The following is a 23,507-nucleotide window of genomic DNA, read 5'->3' on the forward strand; positions in this document are numbered from 1 at the left end:
TTAAGAAACACAACCTTGTAAAGTCATTTTCATCTTCTCTATTCCATTTTCCAGGTCATACGTCTCTTTATCACAAGCATGTGCGGCATTGCTGACCTGGAAAATGACAGAGAAGATGAAAAGGACTTTACAAGGTTGAGTTTCTTAAAATAGCAAATTAGATTAGTGTTTGCATCAAGTGGTAAGTCTTACTACCTACAGTTACTGTATTTACACAGGGAAACTTATGATGTGCTCAGTTCAAAGAGACATTTCTGAAGACTTTTTCCCCCAGAACTACATCTATCTGTTCATTGTTATTATGAAAATAGTGTGCCATAACATTCAGTGGTAGAACAGACATAGCAGCTGTAATGAAATTTCCTTTATTGAAAACTTGTTTAATTTCCTTTCTTTTGGGTGACAAAAACATAGTTCCAGCTTGCTGTACCATGTAAAATGTTTGCTCAAGTAGGAACACTCCCATGCAGAACATAAAAAATGCTTCTAAGAGGAACTGGTGTGATGTATATTAGTGCTGTGAATGAAAACGCTTCTCCAGTGGAATAGCACTCTGATTTCCAGAGGACTGACAGGAAGAGGGGAATATAGCAGCCAGAGGCTAGGCTTTCTTCCTGTGGATGAAAACCTGTGATTTCCCTATCTGCTGGAGTATAAACTAAGGGAGACTAGTCCCTGTCAAATAAATTGTTGCATATAACTCTTTTTAGGAGATGGCATGTTAAGCATTCGTAGGGCGATCGTCATGTAGTACCATACACTTGAGTCATAACTGCCTGCATGATATCCTTTGTATACTGAAAACCCTTAATGTACAGCATTCCGAAAAGACAGTGGGGGACTGTGTGTGGGTGTGTCTTCCTTATCAGTAAAATTGGAAATAAACTTCTGTATAACTGCATAGATCTTAAAAGAATTGTTGACCCCTGTGGCATTTTTGAAGGATTTCTACATATTTACGTAAACATGATTAACTGTATTTGTTATTGAGTTGTACCTGTATTGAAAAAAATAAGGACGTTACGGTTAAATATGTTTTTAGAATACCCTTATCGTTTAATTCTGATATTATTTTGCTCTTGTTCTTCTCTTTTCCTTTCAGGGAGGACCTCTCAAAGTTGTTCTTTACAACTATGTGTATCAAGGAGTCATTGCGAACCCATCCACCAGTTGTTAATGTTTGTAGAACTCTGAAAAAGGATGTTGAACTTCCAGATGGGCGTATCATTCCGAAAGGTAATGTATTAGAGGGAATAAATCATTGTTTTATGATAAAGTTTGCAGCTTTAGTTTTATTACCCTGTTACTGTGGTGTGAACTATGGCATTACCATATGCATATAAACTGTCAGCAGATAGCGCGTTTTCCAAAACTATTGCTGCAGCGGGCAAAGCATTTTTAAACAGAAAATACATTTCAAGTTTCTTTTTTGTTTTAGCTCAGATTCATTAAACTAACAGTATCCGACCAAAGCTGATCTGTTGCTGATGTGTTCTGAGTATATATTATCAAACTGTCAGCAAACAAGGATCTCGTGTCTTGCGCAATGGTTGCCTTTAGATCCTTAAAATCCTGCATGGTAGTACTGTCTGTTAATGTTTTTCAATACCATGTTTCTCTTTTCAGTATAATACGTGTGCTTTCTTTGTGCTATAAAAATGATTTAGTAATTGCATATGTTTTGTATATATAAAGTAAGAGTCTATGTCAGGTTATCACCACCAAACCCTCCATGCACATATTCCCAACGCAGTGCTGCAGCTTTAACTATACAATGTAATAATGAAACTGAATTTTTGCAAGGAAGTTTTGTCCCCTGTACCACCTATATGAGGCTTTGCTCTCTTTTCTGTAAATATACTGCCTCTGAAGTTGCATCAAGTTGGAAAAGAGGAGCACATTTAATCCGGATTAATCTTCTTTATGCATCAGTAAAGGTAGTAGCTTTAGTGATTGTTTTCTTGGGGGGGGCTTCACTTTGGGGAAATAGGGAGAGGCACTGTCCTCTGAAAAACATGATTTCCCATATTGTTCAAATGAGATAATTAGGACAATGTGGTTGGTTGGTTAGCTGTTATAAATCCGGTGACAGTAATCCACGATAGATCTTATTTTGGCTCATACCCCATCCCCATAAAAGTAGAAACATGTGAACCCTAAGGACTGACCGGCCTAAAAACTGAGCCACTGTTTCTGTTTTAGGCAAAGTGGTGGATGCTGCTGGAGAAAAATGCACTGCCTATCATAGTTCTGAGTTTTTGCATTAACAAAATATTTTTGAAAACAAACATTGGTGATAAAGTGTGAAATAACAGAGAGCACTCCAGGAAAAGTGTCGACGTTTGCTGTAAGCTGTTTCTTTGTCTATAGTGTCACATCTGAGGTTATTTTCATGTAAAGGAAGAATGGATTTATATCGGCATCTGGACCAGACTTTTTAAATATCTTAAAGTGATGTCTTGCTGTGGTTGGGTTAAGCATAAATCTCTCTAGTACACAGATGTTTGTCTACTCTGAACTGCTAACTGTTGTATGTGTATATTCACACACACACACACACACACACACACACACACACACACACACACACACACACACACACACACACACACATTCATACATGTAAATGTTTCTTTCAACAGTAACAGCATTAAAAAACATTTTTAGACTTCAGTTCAACTATCGTTTCACTTCATATGTTAAAGATTGGTGCCTGCACTTGATAATTGCAGATGGAGGATTTACTCTGAGCAGTCCTGTTGCACAGATATAACCGTGAGGTGTGCTAGTCTCGCCAATATTTAAATGGCACTTTGAAAGCTGAGAATACAGTTTAAAACTTTGCAGTGAAGATCAGCACGACATCTATCGGATGTAAATGATAGTGTACTACGCAATAGCACTAGGGCTACCATTTCAGTACAACATGTTAGACCTTTCCTTGTAGGCAAGGCAGCATAAATCAAACTCTTAGAATAAGAATTTAAACTGGTATCTAATTCTCTACCAAAGCCCTGTGCAGCATAGGATTTTCTCCCTTTCATAATATCCTTTCCTTAATCCAAAGTGTAAGGCTATCAGGGTAGAAAAATATGTGCACTTTATATTATTAACCTCTTATTATAAAGTGTCAGACTTCTTAAGCTCTTAGTGCAAGAAATCTGGACAAAGCCTGACATAATAGGGGACAAAAGCCAAAAAATAGGAACAGATTTTAAATATTGCTCTTATAAACTTAGAAAGCTACTAGAGTAACAGGGTTTGTGTTAGCATGTATTTTCTGAAGGATTTGAAGTCTGAAACTCAAGGATATATCATTTAATGACTTTAACCCTCAGATCTTGCCAGTGATTTGCTAGAAAACCACAAATTTTATGAGGAAGGACCAAAAATAGGAGGCAAAAATCTGAACATTCTGCGAAAATCTGGACAGTTGAGAGGTATGCAAAGTGTGTGTTTAAAAAAATGTTTATTAGAGGATAGCTGGCATCTTCCTTTGAAGACCTCTAGCAGCAGGATTTGTAAATCTGTCTTGTTAACATGCTTGGCAAGTCAAGCTTTGCTTTTTCTTTTATGTCACCAAAAATCTTAACCATCCACTTGTAGCTCCCAGAAAAAGCCTGATTTGATCAGTGCCTTCCTCCTGTTTTCAGTTCTTTCCTGCCATTCAGCAGGAAAAGAGCTAAATATTCTCTCATTGCAAATTACTGAAACCTTCCTGTTTTTTATAATGAGAATTCCTTTTAGCATGGCTCATGTTAACAAGCGTAGGTGTGTTGAATCTTCATTGAGAACTGGCGCATGCATTGACTAATTTTATATATCTGGAACAAGACTCGTGTCTGTTCCCTCTTCTGCTGCCATTTTGAAATAGCCACAGGGTGTTGTATATGAAAGTCTTTACAGGATTCACCTTTTTCCTCAAGAAATGCAATGCACAGAGTGTCAGCAAAACCATTTGGAGCATTAGGAACCTTGGCAGCAAGGTGAGTATAAGCATAAGAAGGGCAAATTAATGTCCATATTAAGGAATATGTTTAATTTTATTTTTATTCCATTGTATTCCCTCACTCAACAAGAGAAAGAAACTAATGCCCAAAAACAGTAGGGGACTGGCTCAGAAGAGGAAGATATCCCTCTGTAGCTTAAACAAACAAATTAGAGATCTTGTCAAGTCCTCCAAAGCTAATTACAAAAATAGCCCCCCTAGCTAAGGATAATCACAAGGGATTCTTTAACTATGTCCAAAATCTAAAAGAGAATACCCAGCTATGCACTGAACTGGTTGTGGATGGCAGCACCCATACTCAACCAGAGGTAATAGCCGATCTGTTAGCCAACAGATTTGGGGCAACTTAACCCCCTGTCCCCTCCAGTCATCCTCCAAAGTATACCTGCCACCATTCTTTAGCCTGTCGTCTCAAGAGAGCAGGTAATCTCAGTGCTATCATAGGCCAAAAACATACCATCAATGGGAACAGATCGTATCCCAGGTTTCCTTTTAAGCAACTTAAAACATGACCTAGCATACCCACTTGGATCCCTGTTTAACCACAGCCTGAGAACTGGCTATGTTCTGGTGGAATGGAGGACAGCAACAGTAATCCCTCTGCACAAAGGGGGACCAACAGCCAATCCCGGGAATTATAGCCCCATAAGCTTGACTGCCTCATCTGCAAGGCCATGGAAAGAATCATTATGGACCGATCCGGGAAATTATAGCCCCATAAGCTTAACTAGCTTATAAACGGGAATTGATGCTGACAGAGTTTATAGTCATTTAGAAGAAAACTCAATTATGGCAGTAGAACAAAAGGGCAATAAAAGAAAGTCATGTGGAACAAAAAATCATTTATTGTTAAATAAAGTTATAGTGGAGAACTGCTTATGAGGCTATAATTCCCAGGATCGGTTGATGGTCCCCCTTTGTGCAGAGGGATTACTGTTGCTGTCCTCCATTCCTCCAGTAGATCCATTTTGGAGAAGTATCTTTGAAGATCCAGTGGAACATAACGAATATGCTAAATGGATAGAAGAAGTAAAAGAAAGCATAAGACGTTTAAAGGTACAGGATATGAAATGGGATGAAGTAACAGCCAGAGAGACTGAAGCAAAGTTAAGAAAAGCCTCTAACTGGAAAACCCCATGCCCAGATTCAGTGCCTAACTTTTGGTTAAAAGCATTAACATCTTTGCACAAGGATTTAGCCATGAGTAAGAAATATTTATATTCACACCCCGAACAGACACCACACTGACTAACAACAAGCAAAACAATACTCTTACTTAAAAGTGAACCTGCAAGCTACCCTAAGAATTACAGACCAATAAGTTGTCTTTCGACGATGTATAAACTATACATGGGAACTGATGTCAACAGAGTTTATAGTCATTTAGAAGAAAACTCAATTATGGCAGTAGGACAAAAGGGCAATAAAAGAAAGTCATACGGAACAAAGGATCATTTGTAGTTAAATAAAGTTATGGTGGAGAACTGTATAAAGGGGAAAAAATCTAAGTATGGCATAGATTGACTGCAAAAAATCATTTGATAGTATCCCACATTCATGGATAAAAGAGTGCTTAAAAATGTATAAGATACACCCTACACTGATTGCATTACAGTAACCGTGAAACAATGGCAGACCACTTTGCAATTAATCCATGATAAAGGACAGATTATTATCCCAGGGATAAAAATTCAAAGGGAGATATTCCAGGGTGACTCTGTCACTGTTGCTATTCTGCTTTACCGTTAATCCATTAAGTTGTTTACTTAACAGCTTAGGCCACGGCTACAATTTGGCTCCTAGAAAACAACAAAGTCTAATGACTTCTCATCTTTTCTTTGTCAATTTAAAACTGTATAGCTCATCAGATGAGGAACTGAAAGCACAGCTGCAAGTTGTCAAAACTTTTTCAGATGATATTAGAATGTCATTTGATTTTGATAATGTGCAAAAGCAACCTTTAAAGCAGGAAAACTGCAGCATCAGGAAAACATCAGTTTGGGACAAGAATGTGATATAAAAGAACTTGAACAAGAGGGAGTGTATAAATACTTGGGAATTGATGAAGGCTCAGCAATAAAGCATGAACAAATGCGAATAAAACTCAGTAAGGAATACTTTAGAAGACTTAAATTAAATTCTGAAAACAGCGTTTACATCTACGAACAAGATTAAGCTATAAACCAATTTGCTCTTCCTGTCCTAACGTACAGTTTTGGAGTGATTGACTGGCCCCAAAACGTGTTGGATAGATTGCATATTAAAACAAGAAGGATGCTTCTTGCTCACCAAATGATTTATAAAAATCAGTGTATTCCATATTCCCCGTTCTGAAGGAGGGATGGGCCTCCTTGAAATTGATTACATGTATAGATCTGCAATCATGGGACTCCACACATATCTGCTGACCTCACAAGATCCAAATGTAGTGAAAGTTTTGAAACATGAGGAGAATAAATCTAAGATGACTTCTCTGCTTAATCTAGCAGAAGCATATCAATGTCAAGCAGGAATAGTAATCAAACCAGAAGTAGATAAAAACCAGGCAGCAACTGAATATGCCAAAAAACAAAAGAAAGAATATAAGGTGAAGGACCAGATGAGAAGACAAGAAATGTGGAAAAAACATAAATATAGTTGCAAGTATAGAAAACTTCTGGAAGAGCCTCATGTTGATCAGAACCAATGCAGGAATGGTTAAGGAGAGGCAAATTCAAACCAAGAAATGAAAGGTTAATATTGGCAGCCCAAGATAGTGGGCTACGTATGCGCTGGTTTACAAAGTCCATTGAACATGTGGGAGAAACAGACAAATGTAGATTTTGTAAAACCGAATTGGAAACAGTCACACACTTTGTTGCTGGACTGTATACTGAAAAGCATGATAATGTGGCAAGACTGTTGCACTGAGGAGTGTGCAAACATTATCGTATCAAAGTGGCAGAAAAACACTGGAAACATGAGCCACAAAGCATCATAGAAAATGATGAAGTTTATATCACATGGGATCACCCATTACCAACAGTTCAAAAGATAGATGCTAGAAAACTGGATATAGTGGTCCAATAAAAGAAGACAAAAGTAGCATTGATCACTGAAATCACCACACCCATTGACTATAATGTCTTGTATACAGAGACACACAAAGTCATAAAATACCAGATTGCAGGCAGAAATGAGAGCAATGTGGAAGAAAAATATGCAGACAGTTCCAATAGCAGTAGGAGCAATGGGTCTTATAAAAAAGAATCTGCAATCGTACTTAGATATGTTACCAATCCATGTAACTCCATACAAATTGCAGAAGGAGTCATTTCTGGGCACATTGCGGGTGCTGCAAAGAGCACTTTTGGCTGGTATCAAAGATTGAAACAGTACTAATTTCATGAACTTTAATCATACTTTGACTTAGGAATGGGGTGCATTTCCATCTTGGTATTAGAAACCCAAAAGATTTGGAGAAATTAGAAAATACTTTATTAACAAAGACATATGTAATCTCCAAACTCTGGACCCAACCCAGTTTGGATTTGTTAAAGGTAGATCATGCCTGTTAAACATGTTTGACTTCTTGTAGAAAGTCACCAAGGCCCTAGGTTAGGGGAAAACAGTGCATACCACCTATCTTGACCTAACCAAGGCATTTTACACAGTTCCCCACACAGGTATTATAGAGAAACTCTCCCAGTTGGGAATTAGCCCCTACATTACCAGATGGGTAGCCAATTTGCTCACTGATAGGAAACATACTGTCAAAGTGGATGACTTCACCTCTAGCAAAAGACAAGTCACTAGTGGTATAACACAGGGTTCTGTGCTGGGTCCCTTAATGTTCAGAATTTATTTTTCAGAAGTCCAGGCGAACTTGGATGGCCTGTAACTGACCAAATTCTCTGATGTTTGCAAATTTGGAGCAATCATTGAGTCCCTCAATAATGTTAATATACTGCAGACAGGGTTAACACAGACAAATGATTGGTGCCAAAACCATGGATTAAAGCTAAATGCAAAAAAAAAATGCATTAGTATTCCCTTTGGCAAAGTTGCCATCCCTGCTAATTACGTTATAGACAGCACTCTCCTAAATGTAAAGCCAAGTGATACTTGATCTGAGTACTCAGGTTGATAGCAACCTGAAGTTTGACCACCACATATCCACAGTAGTATAAGTAAAGGCATCACATCTAGATCTAAGGATGTTATAATTCCATTATACTCAGCCCTCATCAGACCAATAATCAAGTACAATGCTCCCTTTTGCATGTACCTCACCAGACAACTGCAACAATTGGTAAGCCTACAGAGGTTTCTCACCAAGAAATTACGGAAAGACTAAAAGCCCTGTCAATGTATTTTGTCTCCTTCAGGTTGGTAAGGGGTGACCTGTGCTTGGCTTGCAGGGTAGTCTCTGGCCTAGCTCTGATGGAAATGCTACCCATTCTTAAATCAAACTGCACAAGGGTTACTCGCTGCAGGGATCTTTACCTACCCTCTGACATAAACAGGTCATGCTGAAAAGATAGATGCATCTCCCAGAGACTGCCACTTCTCTGGAACAAGCTTCCAGTTCATGTGAAACAGAGCATGTCCCTGACCCTGTTCAAACACAACCTAGATGAATGGATGAGTGACCGCAAATTCACTACTGGAGTGGTATCCATGTCCCTTCTGCACAGAGGAATTTGTTATTAACTACCATAGACCTTTACCTCTGCAAATTTTCCTCAACTAACCATCAACAATTGTCTCAACTCAGGATAGATATGGCTAAGCTTGTAAGGGCTCTAGGGCTGTTGGCTTAGTAACCTTCTATGAACCTATGAGCAAGTGATAATTCAATAAATCATTTGGGAAAAAAGAGTGGAAAGACCAGAAGCCCAGATGGTTTTCATACAGGTTTTTATATGAGGATAATTATGTAGTTAAGTGTGGTTTGGTAGAAGATTGTAATGACATTTTGAAAAAGGAGGAAATGTCTGATCAATATATGAGGCCATGGAGATGATTGATAGAAGAGCAAGTGAGGAAAGTATTGATTCAGGCAATATAAACTGATTTCTTTGTTTACTGCATATGTCAAAGCGCTTGTTGGAGTCTTAACATGGAGATTTGAACAATTTATGCTGGATATTATTATGGGGATTTAACTGTAGTATTAATGGACATGCAGAAAGCTTTTGGTAGTATAAAATAGGGGGTTATTTTTTATTTGCTGGAACAGGTAGTGGGGGCAGGGAACTGGTTGAGAGGAATGCAAACATTACATTGGATGCCTTTGGTAAGGATATTAGTAAATGAGTGCAAATCTGAGAAGATGGTCTTGCAAAAGAGGGACAAGGCAGGAGTGTTTGCAGTTTCCTAATTTATTTTTGATTAGAGTTGAGAGTTTAGGTCATATGATTAGAGGATTTTAAGGAAAAGGGAAGGAATTCAAGTGGAAGGGAATCATGCACTGCTGTACTGATAATTGTATGAATTTTGGTTTTGCTAGGTAAGATGGACACAGGATTCATCAAAAAATCAAGCATTACATATAATCTAAAGAAATTGCTGTAGTAAAAATTTATGGAACATTTAAGAGGAAGTGAGGTTAGTATGAATAGATTTGGATAAGTATTTAGGAATTAAGGTGTACCACACAGTTGAGGCAATCAAAAAAAATATGCTTGAGATAAAGGATAATATGAAAAAGTTTGTAGGTAGCTGGTGTTGTGTTTTTACCTTGAGAGAGAGGATAAAAGTAGCTAGAACCCTGATTCTCCAACGTATAATGCATATAGAGAGAAATGTAGGTGTTGGTGTGAAGGAGCTAGTGATGAAGGATATACAGCACACGTGATAGTTTCATATAGTGAGGATATGGAGGATTTCTAGGGAAAGAATACAGTTAGGAAGAAATGATGGGGATGCTAGATTTTTGGAAATATCTCACAACCATTAATATAGCTCACAGATCAAGGGTTTAAAGTGAAAGATTAAAATGGATCAAATGGGCAACAGAAGAAGAGAGGTGACCAAAGAGGGATTTACAGGAAGCTAGTATTTAATACAGCTTATGTTGTATATGTGTATGTGGAGAGAAGAACAGTACAAATAGATATTCCCTTAAGACGATTAGGGCTTGAGGTAAGATAGGAGCGATTGTCTTTTCTATGGGGGTTTAGTGAAGAAAGTCAAGAAAGAGCTTGATGAGACATGAGAAAAGGAGAGACATCAGAAGAAATGGGGGCAGTATAAGGAGAAAGATTGGCAAAGGTTCCAGAAAGAGTTGAATAGGTGTGATGTGTTGAGCAGTCGGGGAATATGAGATGGGAAAGGGAATAACAGGAAGATGAAGAGAGCGCTAGTTGAAGGAGAGTAAGGTATCAAGGGAAAATTAATATTAGGATGCAGTATGGAGGTTGGCAAGAAATGGTACAGTCTGTGGCCAAAGAGATGATGTGTGTCAAAAGTTCTTATATAAGCAGTATAGATTGGTGATAAGTGTTAATAAAAAGGGATTGTGGCCTGATGAAAATTGTTAGAACTGTGTCTAGCAAGCAGCTGATAGTGTGCCTATGTACTGGAGCTGTAAGGAGATTCAAAATATGTAGGATGTTGCTCTGGAAATATGGAGTAAAGTTTATGGGGAGGGAAGAACATAAGCCTTTTGTATGTGAGTGGTAGATACAGAGAATGAGACTGGAGAAGGAGGAAAGTGAAGCTGCCATGCTAGTACAGGTAGGTAGGTGTTTTTGTTGGTGGAGGCAAATGCCATATTGGCACTTAAAGTCTGGTTTGGTTCTAGAATGCTTAGTAAATTGAAAGATATGGCAAAAGATGGACATAAGATGAAGATAGATAAATAAATGTGGATAAAACATTGTGTATTCATCTGAGAAGTAGGGAGAGGATAAGTGGGAGAAAGAAAAGCTGTGGGTAGTAAAGTGAGGGGGAGGAAATGTATACTGTACCAGTGCTAGGAAAATCTTGCTTGCAAAGTGGAGTTACATGTTGATACTACCAGATGGGAGAAATATGAAGCTGAATCTGAATTTGTATAAGTGATGTATGAGTACCAATGTAACAGAAACACAACACAACCAGCACAATTCTTATGGAGTTCATATTTATGAACAAAAGCATTTAATTCATTTTATTAAACCTGAATATCCTATTTGGAGGCTGTGTTGGAGTTTGTGATGTATGAGAACACATTTATGCAAATCACAAAACTTATAGAGAGGCCATAAGTGCATTTATTGTTTATAATTTTAAGATTTAGACTGAGAGCTAGCAACCTGGCAGTGTGAACATTGGCTCTAGATTATTGTCACTGTTGAACTGACACCCTAACCGTATGTGCAAAAATGGGAAACAGGAGTTGTGGATAACTGGATTTTAATACTGTTTGATTTTATAGACATACTGTTTACAGGTTAAATGTGAGATAATGTAAAAAGTTCAGAATTTAGTTCTTTATCAACAGGCTATTTATTGTTAAAATAAATGTTAGTACTTTTATGATATGTGTTTCTTGTCATAATATGTATCAGTATAGCTAATAAGTTCTGGTTCATTGCTATTGCACATTTCAGGTCTTTGTGCCACCAAATGCTTATACTGATATGCACTTGTTGTGAGAGTACTTTTAAGGTTTTAATGCATGGGTTGCAAAAGCTGTAGCCATGGGGTCTGTGGTAATAAGACTTATGACAAGGGTCACCCAGGAAAGTTGTGAATGTGTTCTGTCATATTCTAAATATGGAAAATACATCAGGCTTGTTTAGGAGACATGTGTTGCAAGGTTTTATAAAAAATCTATACATAGGATTGTATTTTTTTTTTACCTCTATTACTGCATTTTATATGTTTACGGCAGTGTGGTATTTTTTTTTTTAATGGATAGGTTTACTTGAAGAATAAATTATTACTGCTGAATCCCTTGATAAGTATATGTAAAATAAAAGAAATAAATGGTTACTACTGTTGAAACATTCGACAAGTATAAATAGAATATGTTTATGTAATTTGAATTGACTTTATCAGTATGTATTGTAATGTTAGCAGTTATTCTCTTAATTGTTAGGAGGTTGGAGAGTTATTGTAGGCAATGGTGATCCATCCATCCATCCTCAACCCCTTTCCCCATTGTTTTTCACATGGGGTCGGGGTGTCACTTCAACAGTGACAATCATCTTGAGCCAGGGTTTACACCGCCAGGTGGCTAGCCCTGCCATGGTAGTTCATCCGTACTACTCACTCGCGTATACAGTCGCTCCTTGGGGCACTTTTAGAGTGTCCAATCCACCTGATACATGTCTTTGGAGTGTGGAAGGAAACCAGAGCACCCAGAGGAAACCCACGTGACTGCAGGGAGGACATGCAGACTCAGCACAGAAGGCATCCCAGCAGACAATTGAACTGGAGAACCTCTTGCTGTGAGGTGACAATGCTAACCATTGCACCACTATGGTTGCAAAGAGAAAGGCGGGCTGGCTGATGATTGAGAGTGGGGGTGACTAAAATGGGCCATACCTCCCTTGCTAGTCAGAGTCAGCCTGTTCATGCACAGAGCTGCCCCAGTCTCGTGCTCACTGTGGTGTTAAGGCAGGAGAATTAGAGTAGTTTCCTTGATAATCTAAGGGCATTAACACTGGAAAGCAATGTGATTTATAGTATTCAGTAGAAGATAAGCGAGTGAGTAAGCACTATTGCTGCCCTATTAGTTTGAGCAATGGGAATAAGGAAGCAATGGTGAGAATGAGATGAAACAGGCTGTGCACTTAATTGACAGAATAAGCAGAGTTTTTAGCAAGGAAAATGCAATTATCCAAAGCCCAAGCAATGGATGACCACAAAATGGCTAGCCTGTAAGTAAGAGCAGTAGGACGGCACAAGCAAACACAAAGTGAATTAAACCAACTTTGCATGATCATGGACCAAAATGATCCTCTTCTGGAGTGTTTATTATTATAAGACATTGACACAGACTGTCTACATATTTGAAAGAAACATCTGATACCAAGCTACAGGATATACTTAGAAACTGTAAACTAAATAGCCTGTTTGCACAGAAAAAAGCATGCTTTTTGGGGTGGGCTTGGAGAGTGGAATTGGATACCCAGCAAACCAAACCAGTGTAGCTCTATGTAATTACTGCTGTATAGTATGAATGTTGAAATGGGACACAGAATAGAAACTAGGGGTGTGCAGTCGACAAGGTATGTAGACATCAAAAATGGACATTAGGTATACCTGTTAATAGACAAAATGTAGCAAAGATATGTTTGCTTCTCCTTTGGGGATGCTTTAAGTCCTGAAATCTTGGGCTTGTCGTTAAGAGCCTTATGTAAGTAGGGATGCTTTGGTTGACCTTTGGGGAAGTAAAGACCTACAGTCCTGTTATTCATATTTGGTGATATATCTCTCCCTAAAATGGAATTACCTGGCTATATCACTATGCAGGCTATGTGATGGTTATATAATCTTGTCTTGTCTTTGGCAGTTAATCATTTTAAGGCTAACACCTCAAACAAAATTTGATCTTTTGATGCTTTGCTGTATAGGAAAAGGGCACACTTACATTGTCTGCCAGCACTGAGGATAATCCACTAACACGGAAATGCTTCAAATTGATTATTTTTTCTTAGACAATTCTCCTGAAAAGAAGCTTAATACTTGCTCTTTCCTAATAGGCATGGTTTTAGAAAAGAAGACCAATGGGCATTCATATTCTGTTCCGGTATTACACATAGCAGTATAAATTGGTACAAGAGCGGTACTTCTCTTGATTGTACAACTTCTTTAGATTTTTTTGAGTTATAAAATGACACTTCTAAATAATGCTGCAATAGTTACTAGCAGAAGTCTGATTATCTGAAACTTAAACTCTGAGACCTTTACACATTACCTTTTTGGTATTATCCCATTTTCAGTATAATAGCTGAGCTGTTCAGTATTAGATCCAAAATACAATATATATTTTCTGATAATTAAACTTAGTTCAGACTATGCTGCCAAACATGTGACTTTTAATATTCAGATGTTCTTGGGGAATGGCCTTCTAGGTCTTCTCACTTGTAACCTCAGTGTGTTGTTAATGATAAGCCTCACTGGCCATCCTATTACTCATGACACAGTCCAACTGATATAATGACTGCTGATTGGTGCCACGGTGACATATCAGTTAGAATTACTGTCTTATGGAACCTGGTTTTCCACCTCATTTCTTAGTTGGGTTGCTTTTGCGTGAAGTCTGTTTTGTCCTCCCATGTCATTGTTTCCATATGTATTTCAAAGACATGCTTTTGGAGAGAATCAATGCTAGCAGGTGTTTGAGTATCCTAATATAGACTAACATCTTTCCCGTGATTAGGTGCTCTGCCTTAGCCCTCATTGATGTTTCCCCTTTGGCTGTGTATTGAATAGAGGGTAATCAGGTAATGAATGAATTAAGATTAGACAGAGTAGATGGAGTTGATTAATGTGAGAGCGAACTGACAGAGTTGCTTAAATGTAGGCAAACTCCATTCACAGATAATCCATGAGCCAGTATTTGAGAAATTGGGTCATCTTTATTTATAGAATGAGGAACTTGCTGTGACTAGTGTTATACAACTTCCATGTTCAGCATCTCTTTTATGAGATCTGCTTTGGTGCAGTCATAGGTTAGCTGTGCTACCTGAATTCTTTTTCTCAGTCTCAGTTTTCAGTGTCCCATTATAACTAATTTCGCCAGTCTGATAGGATCACTGTTTCTGCAGTGATCTGTATTGTATCAGTCTTGTAGATGATGTATTGCTTTTGACAAACTGTGGTCATAGAAACGTAACCGTATTTGCTGGTGACTAAATGACATACCATTCATTTCTTTGTACATTATTTAATATTTTTTTCTTATTAGTACTTTGCCTTCCTGCCTGATATTTTATTGAATGCTGTTTTGCACTATAAAATTGTTTTCATTTGTGTAAGCTCACCCTGAAACTACAGATTCAGCACATTAACGTGCTTACCTGATTAACAGAAATAAAGTAAGTAATGCTGCCAGCACTGATCTTCCTAAGGACAGAAAAACAACAAGCTCAAAAACAGCATAGTTAGATAAATAAGGTTACATTTACTACAATCATTTATTTTCAGGTTTGATTATTTCCTGTTGATAGCTTACCGAAAAGGTTATATGGTGCTGTAAGTATTGAATTAACCTCTTAAAACATGTGATTTCCCATTGCTGATTTACACAGCGTTTTGTTATGGATGTTTGAGATGCTGTGTCATTGCTAACTAAAGATACCTTTTACATCCATTTTATGAAGACTACAAAGAAATAATGTAAATTTGCAAAGAACAGGAAATAATAGTATATAAAAATGAGAAGGTCAGAAACAGACTATGAGTCATTCTTTTATCTCAGAAGATTATGGAAATGCTATCATTCTGCTGCATGAGATGTAAACAACTCTAGATACTGTATCATTTGGGGATATCAGCTGAAGTTATGATTTGATTTTGAGTAAGAGTATGTGGCATTGACCTAAATATTTGAATGTCTAAATATTTAATTTTCAAAGCAGAACACACAAATATGTACAAAAATGCACCTTGGTGCTTTCTATTTTGAGTATTTATGTAGGTATACCTGCGGTAATCCAAATCACTGAATTTCAAGGTAGGATTTTTATCTTTTCCTAAACTGTAAATGCAACTCATAATAAGTAGAATAAAAGTCATTTTGATTGGGGGGAGGGGGACTGGGCAAGCTCTACTCTTTCCATTTGGTGGCTTGTTTTCCTACATCCTGTTACTGTACATTTACCGGCTACAGTGTCACACAGTAGTAGAAAATGGTGACAAATCCTATTGCAGTGCACAGTGGTAGTGTAACCTCAGTGTGTGTTTGTTATTAGCAGAAATCAAAGATATACAAATAAAACCTGCTGCATATGAATACTGTCATCTGTGTGTAGTATAACAGTGTGTGTGTGTGTGTGTGTGTACAGCATGTATGTAACAGATACAGTATAGCAGTATAAATGCACATTCATTAATTACTATCATGCAACAATGCTATTAGGTATACAAATGTATAGATTGACTCCCACTTGTCTTGCAGTGCTTAAGCCACTGCCCAGTCCATGTTACTTCTGTGTGGGTGTCATGTAGAAACATAGGCAATTCTTACAACAGCATTTCTTGATGTGTACTAGGAGAACATAATTTTTTTAAACTTTTAAGCAGATGTAATTTTTTTTTTTCCAGGTATGAATGTTTCGATAGTGATTTGTGCTGTCCATCAGAACCCTCGTGTGTGGGATAATCCAGAGGTAAAGCACTAAAATTGATCTTTTTTTGCTTCTGAATATCGCCAATTAAGATTTCTTGCATTGTCTGCCAGCATTCACAGACTATAGATTATATACTGATTTCTCCACATCTTGCAAACATGAGAACTGATAACAAAACAGAAAAATCTTATGGTATATCTTTTTTATTTGCAAGCAATTGCTCATTAGTATGATTTTGGTATCTGATGGAAAGTGGTGGTATTCCGGAATCACCATCTGTCCTACAAGACTGTAGGCATCACAAAATCCAGTTTCATAGTCACTTCTTGCCTAGCAATGACTTTATATGGCATTTAATCCTAGATCTTAGCAGATCATACTTCTCATTTCAGTTTGCTTAGATTTGTTTTGGCTATGTTATTTATTGACATTTGATTATCAGGAAAATCCAACTGGATAGAAATCCAATTTCAGAGGAGGCCAGGGGAGAAAAACTCCAAATTATTATAAGACATTTTAAGAACAATAATTTTGCAATCTTCAAAAATAAAATAAAAACTTCTGCAGTTTGAATAGTTATAAGAAATTACCAGTTATATAAAAACACTGGTTAAGAATTGATGCAAGGTATATGACAATCATATTTAGAGAAATTTTAGACAGCTTGTAAAGAGATTATAGATAATTTAGTCTAATACAAATAGTAATTGCAATATGAATTGAAGGTAAAACAGGCTTATGATATATTTAGAGGGGAAAGTCAGGGAAGAGAATTAGCTAGCAATAAGAAAGTAACTGAAGAAGGGCGAGAAAGAAGGTATAAGGAAAGAAAAGATACTTGTTCACATTTAGGCATATAGTTTATCCTGGTTTTGAGCAAGAACAGTGCAAGATTTTAGCTAGGAAGTCTTTCAGAGTGGTTTTGGAAAATGGGAGGGGAGGGAATACCTGATGGATACAGATAAGGAGTTCAAGGCCTTAGCAACCTTGTACAAGTACAGACAATGCCCAGCAGATTTGCTAAGTTTGTAGACAGGAGTTTTTGATCATTGGATCGCAATGCCTGACTGGGAACATAGTTGTGTAAAATGTTTTTTAGTGATGAACAGGCAGATAGATGCTGGATAATTTTATAGGTGGTAAGAAATTGTATATATATATTAGTTGATGTGACAGTTCTAACCAATTAAGACTTTTCAGTGTTATACAGTGGTGGATTCTGAAAAGGGTATGTGCTGCAACTTTAGCAGCTTTCTTAGAGTATTGTTTAAGTTTTAATTTTTATGAAGCCTGGAGGTTAGTAAGGATGGGAGCACAATAAACAAGAGTAGGGAGGAGATAAGTAGCTGTGAGTGTAGTTTTAGTTGCATTGGTGCAAAAGTTATTGGTTCTGTAAAGCATCCCTAAGTTTTGATGTGCTTTTCTCATGCAATTTTGTATATGCAGGTCGAATGTAAGATTATCATCCACTATCACTCCTAATAGTTTGATTTGAGAAGTGACTTCAATGGTTGTATTATCAAGAAAGAGGACTTCAAATTCAGTTTTTTAATGAAAGAAAGATTTATGGGGATAAAAGGTAGTAGCTTGGTCTTTTTTTGGATTGAGCATGAGTTTTGAGTTTTGAAGCCATGTTTGATTGGCTGTTAAAGCTTCCTGAGTAATTTTTTGGAGGTGTGTCATGTTGTCAGATGTGCAAATGTGAGTAGAATGGAATCATCTGTGTATTGTAGTGTGTGATAATAAAACCAAGCATTTATCAGAAGGATCCTTTATTTTATTACCATATCCTTAGGATTTTTTTGTAAGGCATAAATGATCTAGATTCAGGAATGCATTCTGCCCATTGGAGTGTTTGGGGGGATGTATATCTGGGAGCTTCTAGAACTTGCAGGGAATGGGGGTGAGATCAGGATTCACTGCTGGAAGGCATATGGCCCTTCACTTCTGCTGCAGCGAGCATTCATGACTCTGCAGCCGTTATCCCTTCCTGAGTTATGGTATGTAATCACCTGCAACTTGCACACCTTTTTCCTGCTATTAGACAATGGCTTGCCATAATGTCATATCAGCACACACAAACAGTTCTACACACACCCATCTTGTATGTCTGCTGTCTTTCTAATTCACAGACCTGCAGGATCTACATAAATGCTCCGGTCTCTCTTGATGAATTTCCTGTTTCCTATATAGAGTAGAGCCCCCCCCCCCCCAAGAACTTTCCTCTGTGGTTTAAAAAAAACTTCAGCCTGTGATCTTTGTCCTGATGCCGTAGCTGTCCAAACCCATTACCCAACCTGGCCCCCTGCAACTCAGTAAGGTGCCCTGCTGCTGGTCACAGTAAACACTTACATGTGACATTTGTTCTGGTTCACACACTCGTTAAATATTCAAATCACCACTAGCACACTTACACATAAGCCGTGCATCAGTCTGTGTTTTCTGTGATCTAGGTGGAGGAATATACCCGATGAGAAGGAGAGCTGACTGATGGGGATATGATACATAGTTGTTGTCCAGCTCTCCTATCCTGCATAAGTGTTGGGGCTTACCACAGCTAGCACAATCTCTAATGGGAAGCAAGGATTTTGCAGAACAGGAGTGACTCTGTGTCCTGGGAAACATATATGGGTGGCCATGCATATCAGTGGATATCATTGCACCCCATGCCAGAGATTAGTGTGTGTGTGGGAGTGTGGAAATGCATAATACATATATTGTTTGTTTTGTTATAATATCAGAACTAAAATCATATTTTTAGAAAAAGTAATAATAATCCAGAGTTAGTGGGGTGAGAGTGCATAACACACAGATCATATGTGTGTTTTTATGACATCAGCAGTATAGAGGTATTGGAATTTATAGGTCTGTTTAATGTATAAGGATGGCAGATTGAAACAAATAACAGCAGCTGTCAACTTTATCCTGACTAACAAATATATAAGCTATACATAAAAAACAGGAATATACACTGATGCTGTGACTTCATGCTTGAAATGAATGTGCATGTATGTATGAAAGTGAAGACTTATTTTCTGAAGGAACAGATGGTCCTATAATTTATATAGCTGCACATATTTCACAGAGAATATCCTTTGGCTAGCATTTGGCCTCAGAAGATAATTTGCTACCACTCCCTACTTAAACCAGGATCCTATCTGTAAAGACAGAAGATGCTGGCCATATGCACCATAGTTTTCTGTTTAGACATTACACATCCACAGTAATGAAGCTTTTGGCAACATTGTCAAACTGTGGCATCCTTAGCATTAACTAAGTGTATCCATTGTTTCTGAAGTTTTATGCTGCTTAGATTTTCAAAAACAAGCACCATCCTTAACTTATCCATGATGCAGAACCAGCTTGTCTATCCTGGGAAGGGGTTGCCTGTTGTGTGCTACATTATACTAAAGGGCTTTTAACATTACAATGTACTAGTTATGGGTAAAACTACTTTTGTGTGAAGTACTGCCTTATGTGGTACCGCTTTATGTACAGAAGCACCGTCAAATGCCTTTTGTCATTATTTGAATGAAGTTTTGGTATTTACTATGTATCTTTGTTCGTTCTATTTTTCTATATATTTTATATCACTTGAAAATACTTTTCCTTTGGCCCAAATCTTACCTTAAAATTGTCCTTTGTGGATTCCTATAACATCCTGAGGATCAAACAAACCAATACTAAATAAATAAGTAAACAAATAAAATACTGTGCTAACAAACAAATGAGTTATTGTGATATATAACTGCTACATGACTGCACAATTTAATTTCTGGCAAATTCAGATGCACTGAATAAAAATAAAATGTAAATGACCTTTTGAACACTAGACAGCATAGATCTCTTGTAATAAAATTGTATGAAAGAGCATTATTACCTTCCAGAATAGACAAATGGTAAAAAAAACTGAAGTACATTATATTGTCTTTGTTATCTCTGAACATCCAATGAATAATTCCACATTTAAATGTCTGTCTTGTAAACCCTCATTTAAGCATGTTGTGAAATCAGTTTCCCTTTTCTTGCATGGTACACATCTGCCTTACAAAAATGCTGTTTATTGATTTTTGTGTAATATGAATCATCCATTGCAGTGTCCCATAGGCTAATGTTAGAAACAGTCTTAAGTTCCACTTTGATGTACAAATGTATAAAACCAGTTTTCTAGTTATTTATTACCTTAGTAAAAGGTTTCTGTATTCATCTCCATGATTATCAGTATCACTCACTTGTCCATAAATGGCTTTCTGTGCCACTTTGATAACATGCATGTATAAAACCTGTCAGTTTTCTAATTATTTTCTCACTTAACTTCAGATTTCTCTAATGATCTCCCATTATCAGTGTCTCTTATGTCCGAGTGCATGATTATGTTCATTGGCCAGCCACGTACACACTGCTAGAGCATGTATTGTCCAGTGCCCTGTGCTGCTGGGAGTGGAGTGCCACATGCCACCATACACATATGTGAAGTAGTGGCTCTGTGTAAAGTCATTGTACCTGTAGAGTGATCACGTTATGTGATCTGTGTGATCCTCTGCATTACACAAGTGACCTGAAAAGGCCATTGCAACTGATGAATAACTCCTTCAGCCTATCTGAATGACTCTAGTAACACACATTGCATGTTTTCTCATAGATTCTACAGATGCCATATCACCATATGTGATTACTCAGACACGTTTTCTGTGTCGTTTCCCTTCTGTAAAGTTCTTTGTTTCAAAAACAAAGCATGCCCTTCTGAGGCAGCTTGTGATCATGGACTAAATTGGTTCCGACATCTACTTAAAGCACATAACTTGGCAGTTCTTAAATGTTTAACCATTGCTACAGTTTCTTGTAGGTACAGTGCTATTTCAGTTTGATTTGTTGCATAACGTGTAGACACTGCCTGCTGCTATCTGGCACCTAATCTGGCCCCATCACAGGTCAGTTGCACAATCCCTTCTGCTCCATACCAGTAATGACTCCTGAGCAGTTTCACAGCCAAGCCTTCCAGCCAGCTTGCTTTGTAACAGTTATATAACAAGCAGGAGAGGAGGTAAATCAAAAATGAATAAAAAAAATACACAGTTGTGAGTAAAGCATGAACACACAGATTTTGATGAGACATGCTTGCCTGTTTATTTCCCCAATGTTGAACAGGATTGATAATCTCCTTAACCACTAGCTTATTTTGCCACCCCTGATACGAACTACCCTATATGTTTGTCCATTGTGAAAGCACACCATTCTAGTATATGCAACAGCCAGCTAGGAGCCTTATCTCTGGAATCCACATGACCACACATTTTAAACAACATAACCTGAATACTGATGTTAGAAAAACAAAAATGTGAAAATGGGTGTAAAATGGTTCATTCCCTGTCTAGCTGAACTTTTTTCCCTACTCATCGAAATTCTAACTATGGTTACTAAGTTGCAACTCTGCCAGATATTGTACATTGAAGTTTTTGTTATTGACATGCTACCAGTACTGTATCTGCCTGAGTCATTTTGATTACAAGGTTTTGTGAATGTGGAACATATCTCCATAAGCTGTAAATATACCTAACACTGTTACTAGAAGTTTTATGTTTATTGGCCTGTGTACCTATGCTGTATTTAATTGTCACACTTTATTGTTTGTTCTTGTTAATGTGGAGTTTTTCTTCCTGGGCCTCTACTGAAAAGGGACTTTTTTTCAGCCCAGTGGACCATCCCCGTAAACAAATGTAAAATAAATAAATAAAAAATAAAATGAATTGTGAAAATTAAATCATTCTCTAGTGTTATAGCGAAGTCTGTTCTAAATGATTGTTGGGAAAAGGAAAGACCACCTGCTCACTTCGTACTGATTTCTACTTCAGACTAAAATTGGAGGATAAATTGATAACTTCACTGAACAAATATTAATCAAATAAAGATGTCTGACTTCAGAGCTATAGCTCATCTGTCATTACACTGGGCAAAAACCATGAAACATACACAATGGCTGTTTGTCACCCATGGTAAGAAAGATTTGTAGGTCTGAAAGAGACAACACTATTAAATGCACAGTAAAGAAAATGAGTGACAAGGACAAAACCAGATTTGGTGCTTAACATACTGATTACATTGGCTTTTTTTCAGTTTTAACGAAGATGATTCCTGCCCACAAAGCACTTCCAGGTACAGAATGCCAAATTTCACTTCATATGTATTGTCACTTACAACATCATATATATTGCAGATTTGTAAAGTTGTAAAAGGTGAAAAGTCACTTCTCTCTCTCTCTGTTTAACCCAGTTACCTGTTCAATGTGTGTGTGTTTGTGTATGGGTCTGATTCCCTTTTCAAGGTCTAGCCTGTACACAGTACTACCAACATCTACTGCAGTGTATCACTGGAGCTCAGCCTAGCACAGAGAAACCACAGTGAACTCTTTCACCTATGTTTTGGATACAGATAGCTTAACTTAAGTACAGTTTCAGTCTGAATTATTTTTCACTCTTAGCTTTATTTAAAGAATCATAAGAGAACATCCAGCAAATACAAAGTTACACGTTTGCCTTGGACAGCACATTTGCTTGTTGGAAACTTTAAAATGATTAGCTCCCCTACACCTGTACACAGAAAATAAATTGTAAAGAAATGTTACTGAACTAAATGTAGAGCAATGTCTTGAGTGAGAAAGGAAGAGTCATACCCAGTGAAGGACTTTATGGATGAAAGAATATATAATGGTACTGCTGTGAAAATACTAAAACTTTACCTTCACAAAATGAAAAAGCAGAAATACCTTTCAGACTCTTGTGGTCTCATTAATTTTAACCAAATACTGAAGAAAGAAGGGGCCAACATATTTTTATGTACTTATTACATTTTTGTGGAAAATCATAGCCCTAGAATAAAATGAATTAAAAGAAAGTTTTGTTTTTACAGCAATCTATCCATATATGTGTGATGATCTGAGAATGTTCACCCAGTGAAGACAGAGCCTGAAGATTTGGAGCTAAACCCCTCCTGGGATGGCTGGACTTTTCTAACATCCATTTTACCATTCCACACACCTTGCTATCTTGTCTGCTGTCAACCATTTCAGAGATGGACTTGTTTACAAAAGTGACAGACGACTGCTAGGTGGTGTATTCGTATCAGTATTATATTGGTCAAAAGTAGACAGACAAGGATGGATTTATGTTTCTCACAATAGCAACTCAACAGTCCCCCCCAAACAATAAAGAAAAAAGAAAACTAAACAAAAC

The 23,507-nt window shown here is 37.4% G+C and overlaps 1 protein-coding gene across 1 annotated transcript in view; it reads left to right on the forward strand.

The window, feature by feature from the left end:
- LOC122810728 (cytochrome P450 4F3-like) overlaps nt 1–23,507 on the forward strand; it is a 3,229,861-nt gene that overhangs the window by 2,651,538 nt on the left and 554,816 nt on the right. Inside the window, exons 10-11 of the mRNA XM_044082292.1 lie at nt 1,103–1,236; nt 16,253–16,317. Of these exons, the coding sequence (XP_043938227.1) occupies nt 1,103–1,236; nt 16,253–16,317 (199 nt within the window). The remainder of the gene's footprint in view (nt 1–1,102; nt 1,237–16,252; nt 16,318–23,507) is intronic.

Source organism: Protopterus annectens, chromosome 9.part0, assembly GCF_019279795.1.
Source record: "Protopterus annectens isolate FY-2018-M chromosome 9.part0, PAN1.0, whole genome shotgun sequence".
NCBI classification, from domain to species: Eukaryota; Metazoa; Chordata; order Ceratodontiformes; family Protopteridae; genus Protopterus; species Protopterus annectens.